The sequence below is a fragment of the Pinus tabuliformis genome, chromosome 8, assembly GCF_031772625.1.
Source record: "Pinus tabuliformis cultivar Carrire ecotype Pingquan chromosome 8, CPIR1, whole genome shotgun sequence".
Taxonomy (NCBI): Eukaryota; Viridiplantae; Streptophyta; class Pinopsida; order Pinales; family Pinaceae; genus Pinus; species Pinus tabuliformis.
This window is the reverse complement of record NC_142294.1, coordinates 816,678,722-816,690,667: the sequence shown is the minus strand read 5'-3', so window position 1 is coordinate 816,690,667 and position 11,946 is coordinate 816,678,722. Positions and strand designations below refer to the sequence as shown.

Here is an 11,946-nt window from a genome sequence, read left to right as displayed (position 1 = left end):
GAATGAGGTTAATATTAGACTTTAAAACAACTGAATAGGAGATTGAACCAACAAAAGTTCTTCATAAAGCAAGGTAGAATTTGTTGGCTTAAATCCCCCTCTTTCTAGCTTTAAAAGAATGGGAACTATGGATGGGTATCCAAGAATAGCATTACATTTCACCCAAAAGTTGATATTAAAAGGACATAAATTATTCGAAGATGAACCTTACATGATAATTTAATTATACAATCTATCTTCTCAGTCTGTATGCTTGCATGTTGCACCTGAAATAGATTCCATGAAAGGAAGCTTTTCAATTTAAAAAACTTTCCTCTTTTTGATAATCTGCCCTTTTTTATGTTTTATTTTTTCTTTACTTATTGTAAATTATTAATTTTATTAATCTAACCAACTAATTTATTATAATTTTTTAATTTGATCAAGAATGATTTATTTTTTCAAAATTCTTAATCAAATTTTAGTAATCTAACATTCATTTTGCCTCACTTTCATCTATATTAACCTAGTTGCACTCTTTTCTAATTATCCTACTTCATTTGGTCCCTAAGGATGGGTGGAGTGTCCACTCCAAACTTTGGACAAATCAGACTCATACATAATAAAGATCTCCAAAAAAACATTTACCACTAAAAAAAAAATAAAAGAAAATCAACCAGGAACATCAACCACAGGATCCATGAGAGACGACCACTATGTTTTTCAATCCTCAATCAAAGCCACGGAAAATGATCACAAGAGGGACTATCACAAAGAAAAAAAATGTGAAGTGTGTATATGTAGTCCCTAAACATCTATCCTAGGCATAAAAAGTGTAATATGTGTAAATGTAGTCGCTCAACATCCCTACAAGTTGCAAGTTATCCCTGAAATCCGCTTTTACCACTCATATGCATATGAGGGGCAACAATGACCATACTTTGTTGTTGGATTCATGTTACCTATTATTACAAATTTATGTAAGACATGCCAAAAGGGCCAGATCCTCCTCGAAATTAAGGTTCTAGAAGGTTGAAAGTATATAAGTTTCGAGGAAGAAGCGATGTCTCCAATGTTGTTGATTCAAGTGTAGATATATTAGAATAGGGTCAAGTTCAAACCATGAACATCAACGCCATCCAATTTTTCTTAATCATATTAAGCTTAATATTCATCTATGCATGGTCTCTGAAAATAATGTGAACATTAGCGATAAAATGCCTCTTTTAAAGACATTGGAGAGACCTAGACAAGAATTATATAAGCATGCTTGAGCCCTTTGAAGTGACAACAAAACTTCTTGAAGGTTTGTATGGTTCATTTTTGGATAATGATAGTAGATATGTCTCAATAGCTATGTTTACTGACAACTTACACACTTTATAATAATGTAGAAAAGAAAAAAAACTAGACAATTCCTATATTTTTTTGTAAGTTAAGCACACTATATGATTAGTGGGGAGCTACAAACCTCAAATCCACAATATCATAGTAAATTTGACTTTAACATGGGGATCATGGAATTGATCCAACACATACACATGATCAAGGCTTTATGTTCCACAGGATTCTGTGAAGAACTTTGACTGCAAACAAATGGAGAAGTTTACTACCTTATGAGCCAAAAATATTGTTTTCTTTTGGTTCTAGTTCTATTAGGAACATATAACTAATACTAATCATAATTAAAGCCCTTAAAAACAACAGATAACCCCCTTCCAAATCAACAAGGCCTTCCAAGCAGCCCAAGACCCTCCCTCAAAGCAACCTTCGACCCTTCCCCCTTGAGCTTTGGTTTCGCGTATGTGACATCTTTGTGGTAACTACAACACTAATTTCAGCCTTCAATAACAATGATTACAAGCCTTAATTTCGGCCTTATTGAGCAATCTAGTATAGTGAATTTGGAGCTAATATATTGACATAATTTGGCCAATATTTCATTAAAGGCAGTTTGGATTTGTTGGAACATTTTGATGTAACTTTGATGGACATAATCTCTCTCTCAAAAGGAAACAATTTTGGGTTTTCTCCTTGTTGTGAGCCTAATACTAGTGTATTGTATCTTGTTTATTGTCTATTGTTCATTGTCCACTGTGATCTCTATTTACTGTGTTTGTTGAAGTTTTTCATGTATAACTACTTATTGATTAAAGTATAAAGAAGGAATTGTTTGCATTAATAAAACTAGTTATCACTGATCACATCTCTAAAATATTAGCCAAGATTAACATTTAAAATCTTTTAAAACCCTACAAGACTTTAAAAAAATTATTCAAATCTCCTAAAGATCAATTTAATCCATTGTCGGGCCCTGGGGTTTATAAAATCTCATGCTCGTGCGGAAATTCTTATATAGGCCAAGCTAGTAAATTTGTTAAACCCTGACTAAAGAAACATATAGTCGATACTACCCATAATCATTTTTCAAAATATTCCCTTGCTCAGCACTTATATAATTTTAAGTGCCTTATATGCTTTGACCAAGCAAAAAAAAAATTGTGCTCCCTTTTATTCCATTCGCGAAGCCCTCGAAATCGAGAAGCACACAAATAACTTTAATTAAGAAGATGGTTACAAGTTAAGTCAATCCAATCTTGGAATCCTTTCATTCGAAGCCTTAATCATGATCATCCCCTTCTAACTCTTTGCCTCTTTATTTTCTAGTTATTTTCTTAATTGATTCATTTACCCTCCACCCCCACACTTACACCATTGATGTGTTTCAACGTTGCTTTCCTTATGGTTATCTTGTTCTTATGTACTTACTTGTCTTATTTATTTTAACCCCCTAATGCCCTAATCTCTATTCCCTTATATTTTATCTTCTCCCCGTACATTTCTTCTTAATTTTTTAAAATTTCTTTTCATCAAATGTAATAACATAAAAATTCTATCTATTGTGTATTCTTGATTTAATTACTAGAGCCCTCCTTTCCCTATCAAAGTACTAGAGGCCAAGGTTGTTGCCAAAGTTGCTCAATTCCATCTTCGTAAATTCAGGGAAGCTATTGAGATTGAAAGAAGGCCTAACAATCTCAATAGAGATGATGGCTGGATGATCAGTAGCTATTGGATCCCTGCCCTGTTGTCTTAGTCTTTCTCTTTCTTCCGCCCCGTCTTGCTCTGTGGTTTTTAATGGTCTTTTTCCTGTCCCTCTCCTTTGTATTTTGTGTGTTTTTTTCTTTTTTTTTGTCAGATATATTTATTTATTTATTATTTTTATCTAATTATTCATTTATTTTATCTTTACTTTTATTTTTATTTATTTATTTAATTTTTTCAACTAACTTTTACCTTTACTAGCTATGTTCTTTATTATTTTTTATATATTTATGTATTTTTATTTTATTTTTATTCCCTCTTTTATTTTATTTATTTTTAACTAACTTTTACCTTTACTAGCTACGTTCTTAATTATATTTATTTAGTTTCATTTTTATATTTTTATTATTTTTCTTATTTTTATTTTTATTTATTTGTTTATTTTTGACTTATTTTCTCGTTCTAACTAACTATTATCCTAAAAATACCCCATGTATATTGTTATTATAATATTTCTAATAACTTAAAATTTTAATTATTTAACTAACTATTAACGTAAGCACCTATTAAATTATTTTATTTATATATATGTTTTTATATATTTTAAAGGAATGGTCATCGAATATAACTATATTATAAAAATGACTTTTTGACTCTGGTCCCAAAGTCAAAATTAGTCGTTGGTCAAGATAGCCGTTGGGGGCTCTGCTCAGAGTATTTAACATGGAAAGCTGGATCTGTTTCTTCAACTTGTCTTGACGATGAACCACACTGGTTGGTTCGGAACGCGTCGACAAAGGTCTTTCTACATGTGATTTATGCTGAAGTTCTTCTTACAAATATTTTTTTTGTTAATCTTCCCCTTCCCAATCTATATTAACCAAGTTGCACTCTTTTCTAATTATTTTACTTCATTTGGTCCCTAAAGATGGATAGAGTGTCCACTAGAAACATTGGACAAATCAACCTCATACACAATAAAGATCTCAAAAGACATTTAACACTAAGAAATAAAAAAAAAATCAACCAAAAACTAATTAATCCAGGAAAAAAGACCATTAGGCTTATTAATCCTCAAACAAAACCATGAAAAATCATCACACGAAAGACCATCCTACGCAACGTGATTCCAGGTATCTGGCTCCAGGTCTAGTTCTATCAGGTAAGAGAGTAGGTAAAGAATGGCTACGTGTGGTATTCCAGGCTTCTAGGGTGGTAGCTTTATGCTAGGCTGATGGTCTAGGTAAAAGGTTCCTCCCCTTGAACTCTAAGGCATATGGTTGGAAAATAAATGTGGAGCGAAAAAAATGTGGAGTGTGTATATGTAGTCTCTAAACATGTATCCTAAACACACAAAATTGAAAAGTGGAGAAAAGAAAAAATTTAAACAATTCCCAGATTTTTTTTGTAACCTAAGCTAAGCTAAGCTACGAACCTCAAATCCACAATATCAGAGTAAATTTTCCACGAGATTCTGCGCAAAATTTTGAATCCAAACACATGGAGAAGTTCACTACCCTGTGAGCCAAATTTATTGCTGTCTTTTGGTTCTGATTTTGCGAGAAGGAATGAACGGTGCTCTCCTTGGGTCCGATTTATCAGTTAGAGATGATTGGAGAGGAGAAGGGTGCCGCCTTTTGCTATTACGAAAACCAATCTGATTGGAATTTAATGCTTTCAGGATGAAGGATAAAATGGAGATGGAAAAACTTTGTGCTGGTTTTCATCTATTTCATCTTGTCCATTGCCCAAAGTATACGAGATCATTCTTAAGCAAATCTAAGTACTGATTTCGAATATTAGATCACATATTTTGAGAATACGATCGGTAATGCACATCCTTAATTGCAGATCTGTATATTGTTCTTGCTGATTTGAAGCCCTAAATTACAGATTCTTGAAGGGCCTAGTCAAAACTTTCCCACTCGTTGGAAATTGGCTGGTATAGAGAGTTGGAAATGGGGACAAACTTCAAAGTTATGATAAAAAGGGACTGTTGAGCGGGTTTTGCTGGAAATCATAGATTCCCGTATCCTCTGATTATTAATTTTGAATAAGCAGGGTATCCAATTTCTGGCAGATGTAACAGAACCAGATGTTTCCACAATTTGAAACCAAGGATATAGCAGACCCAGATATTTCCTCAATTAACCACAGATGGAAAATAGCAGATAATAAGGAACTTTGGGGAGAGCAGGCACACATTTGAACCTCTTCGTGCAGAGATTGCAACAGAGTGCAGTAGGGTTGAGCAGTTTAGGAAGATGAAACAATCTAGACCAGAATTAGTTCCTCGTCAGGTACACTGCACATTTAGGATACAAGCTACATTCTTGGAAGAGGTATGAGGGGACATGGATGGTTGTAGAAACCATTTGGAAACTAAAAGCTCCTTTAAAAACTAGATTTCCTTTTTGATTATTCATTTCTAACAATGTCCTGACATGGGAAATATGTTAAGAGTTTTCTTTTGGTTATCGATTTCTAGCAATGTCCTAACATGGGAAATATGTAAGAGTAAGAAAAGAGCATAGCAAGGGCTGGGCAGATGTGTACTGTGCAAAAGAAGCCAATAAGATCATAGAACACTCGTCCGTTCACTATTCATTTACGGACAAAGGCATGGAAGGAAACACTGCAATTGACTAAAAGTAAAGACTCCTACTAAAGCATTTGCAGAGTTTCTCTACCATAAGGCTCTCCCATGTAGGTTTGCTTTAGAGGAAGTCGGGGCTCTGATGGCGGAAGTGAAGAAAATAATGGTGGCCGAGGACGACAGTGAACTCAGTCATTCTGCTCAGCAATGGGCTTTAAACAACCGGCATCTTTATGGAAGCGCTGTTTCTCTTGTGATATTTCACGCTCAACCAGTGGTACCCTTCAACACCGCTGCACCAATGGGGATAACAACTCCTGGATTAATTGAAACGATTTTGGTTCAACAGAAGCAGGTTTCTCAAGCAATCCTTTCTCGTGCTAAAGAGATATGTGCTCAGGAAAATGATATGGACAGCGAGAGAGCCGGGAAGAAGGGAAAGCCTGTATTAACTTTTCTGAAAACCTGCCTGCCCATTCGAGCTGCGCGACAGGATTCAGTCAGCGCGTTGATGTAGATTTACGGCTCAGGGCGAGGGAAGATGGGAATCTGGCGACTTCCGAGGGGTGCCTGGGCATCTTGAATATGCTCATTTGGAGATTCGTTGCCAAATGGGGGCAAATGAAGGTTGCATACAAAGTGTTTGAGAAAAGTCCTGAACGAGATGCTATTGATTGGAATGAGTCGCTTTCTGGTTCTATGAAGAATGGGAGAGAGGACGACGCATTGGGACTGTTCTGGGCAATGCCTGAGAGAAATGTGGTCTCATGCACTGCCATGAACGAGATGCTATTGATTGGAATGAGTCGCTTTCTGGTTCTATGAAGAATGGGAGAGAGGACGACGCATTGGGACTGTTCTGGGCAATGCCTGAGAGAAATGTGGTCTCATGCACTGCCATGTTTACAGGACATGCGCAGAATTGTTGTATGGACAGGGCACTTCTGGCTGGAAGCAAGCAGCGATTCTGCTCCTCATTTTCGCCAGATTTGCTTGCAGAGGTTCCTCTATTGATTCAGCCAGATCTGTTGGAAGAATCTCAGGAATTTCAAATCCAAGTCAAACTACTGGGCAAGACAAGGATGCTTTGGGTTCGAACAACAGATCTAGTCCAGGATCTTCTGCAAAAACTGGAAAGCCGGATGGGGATCCCCTCCTCCTTCCTCAGATTGTTATATGAGGGTAAGCAACTAATGAGCCCCCTTCCTCTCTCTTTTTACAGCATTCATAAGGACACCTCTATCGAGGCTTCTTTTCGCTTAAAAGGTGGTTCCTTTGGGCAGACCTCCTCTGCCCCTTCTTTCTCTTACAAAGATGCAGCTAGCAAAGACGCTGCGCAACCACAGTCCGTTTCGAAAGCAGCCCACCCAAACGCGGCTCCAAAGCCTTTTGTGGTAGACAAATCAGAGGAAATTCCTTCCATCAATTTCTCTCACGCCGAAATTGAAAATCATTTACAGATTTTTGAAGAATCAGCACTCATCTGCAGATTTAATGGGCTTTGGCCTCGCACAGCAGATCTATACCAATGGATCCACTCCACTTGGACCAAAAAAAGCAAGATTTACTTATGTTCAAAAGGGTTCTTCATTGTGGTTTTTGACTCAAGTGAAGATTACCAGAAGGCCTTAATGGGAGGCCCTTGGTTCTGGGGTGCGGCTCGGCTCTTTCTCACTCCCTGGTTTCCAGAATTTGACCCTTCCACAGCAGTCATCACCAAGCTTCCGATTTGGGTCAGGCTCCCGAATCTTCCAGCTCATCTATGGCATGTATCTGTTTTCATTGCCATTGGAGAGACTTTAGGACGGTACCTGGCTGTAGACAACTCAAGAAAGGAAAATGGTCTTTTCACCTACGGCAGACTTTGTGCAGAAATAGATATCAGTAAAGGACTACTGGATCAGAGTAATCTCAAGATTGGAGATTTCCACTGGACTCAAACCTTGGATTACGAGAACACAGCCTTCAGATGCCGCCATTGCCATCAAACGGGGCACCTCCAGAATACATGTCCTCAGTTCCTCCAAAAAAAGAAGAATCTAAATCGCAAACCCAAAGCCAAGCGCTGGAATCCTTGTGAGCCTCCCCGCTCAATGGGCAGTCTAGATTTCTCTAGTTTGGATGAGGAGGAAACTAAAGCTGTTTTGCAAAAGGATGAGGCTACGGTAGCAGATGTGCAGAATGATGTGATTCCGATAGATACTCCCTCGGGAGCTCCAGCAGTCTCCTCTGACCCTCAGTTTTCTCAGAAACGTACTCATTGTTCTTCTTCCTCAGATTCTGATAAGGAAATTCAGCCGCCAGTGCAGAATAGTCTACAGATTGTCTTGGCTCAGCCAAACTCCACTGGGTGGGTCAAAGTAAACAAGAAAAAAGGCAAAAAATGTCGTGTGGCTGGAAATGATTCCTCGGGGTAGTTCTCTGAGTTGAGTTCTTTCTTTTTGTTCTCCTTTGTCTACTGAGTCCTTTCTTGGAATGTCTCTTAGCGCGAGGTGGTAGCCTATCCCCTGTGGCTCCCTTGCTTTTCTGCTTCGCTTGCTTGCAAGCTTGATTGTACTATACTTTTCTTTTTTTAATAGAATTAGTCTTTATTCAGAAAAAAAAAAAAGGCTCTCCCATATAGAGTTTCCTGGGCGTTAGCAACATAAAAAGGAGTTCTACATATTCACACTTAAAGGAGATTCCAAAATAACCGTTGACTGGATGATGGTAAAGTAAAGATTCAAAATTTGACCCGTTCTCCAATTTTGGAAAGAATCAAGGAACCAAAAGAAAATTTCACTTTTACACGCATCCCTAGAGTTAAATGTTCGGGTTGATGATCATTCTAAAATAAACTCTTTATCTGTTAGTACAGGGGATTTTGCTACAAAGGAAAAAGAGGCAGGGTCCCAGCTGCCAGCCACTATCATAGGCTTATATGACCAACACCCGATGATGAGATTAGCCGTAGCAACTGGCCAAAAAGTGCAGGGGGTGCTGATAAATCTGTACTGTTTGATTTTTTGTTTTTGTTTTTATTGAGAAGAGTGTGATCCAAGCCTTTATTAGAAGAGCCTAAATGGCCATTGTTTATTTATGTTTAGAGTAATTAAACATTTCAGAGGAAGAACAGTAGTTCTATAGTCTTTTGGTTAAGTTTAAATGCTTCTAAAACTAAGTTTTTTAAAGTGATCTCACGCTTTTTAATCTACCGATTCAGTATTTTTTTAATTAAAATATTATAATTTGGTATGTATTTCATTAAGTCTAAGATAAATCTATCATAATTTAATTTTCAAAGTCAGATCAATTAATATGATTTCAAACACAAGCACATTGTAAATTCAGTGGTCAACCATCAGTGATTACAGTAGTTGTTGATATGATTTCAAATACAACCAAGTGATTACATTGATTGTTGGTGCGTTTTCAAGTTGTTGGTGTGATTTCAAATACAATCAAGTGATTACATTGATTGTTGGTGCGTTTTCAAGTTGTTGGTGTGATTTCAAATACAGCCGTATGCCGGTGCGATTTCAAACACAGCCTTCTGTTCTGAGTTGAGGGCTTATAGATATTTTTTCAGTCAAATATGCTTGAAATTGGGGAGGACTTTGTTAAAATCACAAGTTTATTTATGATTCGACTAAAAAAATATTTCATTAAATTCTAACTCAAAAATTAATAATCTTAGACATTCCCAAACGTGTGATTTCAAACAAGCTGATTATAAATTTAGTGATGTTTTTTTTTTCAGAAAGAAAAAGCTTCATAATTTATATTAAGAGTATATAAAAGTCAAGAGTATATAAAAGTCCAGATACAAGTGAAGGCATGAGGCCTTGATGCGAATTATATAGAAATCTGTTACTGTCCAGAATCAGCAAAGCATAGATCTTAGAGATAAACAAAAATTATGAGTGCATGGCACTACAGAGACTTCAGAAAGAAGGAACCATCTAAACCAGGATTTTAAAATTCTGAATTCAACCAAAAATTCCCCTGATGAGAAAGACAAAAATGCCAAGACCGAAGTTGATGAGAAAGACAAAAATGCCAAGACCGAAGTTAATACTCAGAAGGCGAATATTCCAAGATTTTTGTCAAAATGAAGTCAAGAGGCAGACTGGAATTCTGGAAAATGTGATCGTTCCTCCACTTCCAAAGGAACCAGCAGGTGATGATGAAAAGAGAGCGCCAAGAGGGAGGTTGCGCACTCCACCAGTCGAAGGCATCCTGAACAGAAGGAAAAACTCTCTGAGAAAAACCATAGATTAAGGACAGCACATACCAGATTGAGGAGGAAGCACCACATTGGAAGCACATACCAGATTGAGGAGGAAGCGCCACATTGGAAGAACATATGAATGTTGGATTCAGCACTGTTGCGGCACATCTGATATTGGCTCGGCCCCTGCCAGCCTTTCCTTTGCAAGACCTCCCAAGAGAGATTTCTATTTGAGAAAAGAAGCCAGGAGAATAGAAAAATCACAAGTTTATTTATGATTCGACCAAAAAAATATTTCATTAAATTCTAACTCAAAAATTAATAATCTTAGACATTCCCAAACGTGTGATTTCAAACAAGCTGATTATAAATTCAGTGATAAACCATCAGTGACTAGAGCATCATTGACCTGATTTCAGATACAAACATATTTGAGGGGTCAACCGTAAATCTATCATAACGATCTGATTTCAAATCAGCACATTATAAATCCAGTGCTCAACGATTTCAACCGTAAATCTATCAGATCTATCTGATTTCAAACCAGCACATTATAAATCCAGTGGTCAACCATCTGTAATTGCAACCATCGTTGGTGTCATTTCTAATACAAGCATATTTTCGTAGTAAATCACAAGTCTATCATCGCTAAAACCCTTTGGTTGCTGGATATCAACAAAGACAAATAAAAATAAAAAGAAAAAATCCACACCAAATCATACAGTTCTAGCAGAGAGCCTTTCAGCCGCCGATATGAAAATATTGATGATAGATGGTAGACTTCAATGCAACATACTTACAAGAATGAAAATATTGATGATAGGGTTGATCATCGGCTCTCGCAGACAAAGAACACGAAGAGAGAAGTCAGACAAAGAACACGAAGAGAGAAGTCAAACTAGTTACAGGCAACGGAATAAGAAAACTTCCACAGGATGCAAAATCCGCCACAGCAGCATAGCACCTTAATCTGTAATAACCCCTTTAACTTTTGAAAACCTCTATGTTAAAAAAGAAAATATCAACATTTAGAGCATGTAATAAGCATTAGAGAATAATTTAATATGTTTCTGTTGGAGGCCGCGCGAACGCGAGCCTCCGCTGCCACAAATTATGACGTGCACTCTCCTCAGTGGGAGATGCTGATAAACCCCCCTCCCAAGTGCAATGGAAGTGGTCTTCCTAGGCCATCGACCTTCTTGATCATCGATTGACCCCGCCCAGGTAAGTATGTTTCCTTCTTTCATATTTTCCCCTTTTATACCCACCTTTCCCCTTTTATCCTGCATAGTGGAATCGGTTAACTTTTGAAAACCTCTATGTTAAAAAAGAAAATATCAACATTTAGAGCATGTAATAAGCATTAGAGAATAATTTAATATGTTTCTGTTGGAGGCCGCGCGAACGCGAGCCTCCGCTGCCACAAATTATGACGTGCACTCTCCTCAGTGGGAGATGCTGATAAACCCCCCTCCCAAGTGCAATGGAAGTGGTCTTCCTAGGCCATCGACCTTCTTGATCATCGATTGACCCCGCCCAGGTAAGTATGTTTCCTTCTTTCATATTTTCCCCTTTTATACCCACCTTTCCCCTTTTATCCTGCATAGTGGAATCGGTAAAATAAGCCAGGAACCATCTAATTTGATTTGTTTGGGTTGGAGGCCGCGCGAACGCGAGCCTCCGCTGCCACAAATTATGACGTGCACTCTCCTCAGTGGGAGATGCTAGGTAAACCCCCCTCCCAAGTGCAATGGAAGTGGTCTTCCTAGGCCATCGACCTTCTTAATCATCGATTGACCCCGCCCAGGTAAGTATGTTTTCTTCTTTCATATTTTCCCACTTTATACTCAGCCTTCCCTAACTTTCCATTCCCAAGTTTGCATGTGGGATGCAACCATATTGTTTCTTTCAACTATAAAGTTAATCTACCATTATTATTTTCACTTTACAAATAAAATTTTATATACATATAAAAATAAAACGCATTGTGGAAGTGATAACAATGAATAAAACCCAGTGACTTGCATTTTCTTACATGGCTATCAAGAAAATAAAACCAAAAATTTCAAAGTTGTTCATTGTGTCAAGAGTTAATGGTTGTGATGTGAGTCTTATT

The 11,946-nt window shown here is 37.3% G+C and overlaps 1 protein-coding gene, 1 long non-coding RNA gene and 3 other non-coding genes across 5 annotated transcripts; 1 reads left to right on the top strand and 4 right to left on the bottom strand.

The window, feature by feature from the left end:
• The first annotated feature begins 5,762 nt into the window (after positions 1-5,762).
• LOC149238085 (uncharacterized) lies at positions 5,763-6,137 on the top strand. Its single transcript, XM_089369462.1, has one exon. The coding sequence runs from the start codon at positions 5,763-5,765 to the stop codon at positions 6,135-6,137; it is 375 nt and encodes a 124-aa protein (XP_089225588.1).
• Positions 6,138-9,637: 3,500 nt separating this feature from the next.
• LOC149238084 (uncharacterized) lies at positions 9,638-10,705 on the bottom strand. The gene is made up of 3 exons (XR_016245339.1): positions 10,631-10,705; positions 9,931-10,056; positions 9,638-9,838 (listed from the first exon to the last, which is right to left on the bottom strand). It is a non-coding gene; the product is annotated as an uncharacterized LOC149238084 (long non-coding RNA).
• A 198-nt stretch (positions 10,706-10,903) lies between these two features.
• On the bottom strand, positions 10,904-11,062 carry LOC149238083 (U1 spliceosomal RNA). The gene has a single exon (XR_016246847.1). It is a non-coding gene; the product is annotated as a U1 spliceosomal RNA (small nuclear RNA).
• Positions 11,063-11,219: 157 nt separating this feature from the next.
• On the bottom strand, positions 11,220-11,378 carry LOC149238082 (U1 spliceosomal RNA). The gene has a single exon (XR_016246846.1). It is a non-coding gene; the product is annotated as a U1 spliceosomal RNA (small nuclear RNA).
• A 107-nt stretch (positions 11,379-11,485) lies between these two features.
• On the bottom strand, positions 11,486-11,645 carry LOC149238081 (U1 spliceosomal RNA). Its single transcript, XR_016246841.1, has one exon. It is a non-coding gene; the product is annotated as a U1 spliceosomal RNA (small nuclear RNA).
• Between the last annotated feature and the right edge of the window lie 301 nt (positions 11,646-11,946).

Bases quoted from the DNA above. Each gene is read 5' to 3' on its own strand.
- LOC149238085 (XM_089369462.1), top strand. From the start codon at position 5,763: ATGGCGGAAGTGAAGAAAATAATGGTGGCCGAGGACGACAGTGAACTC.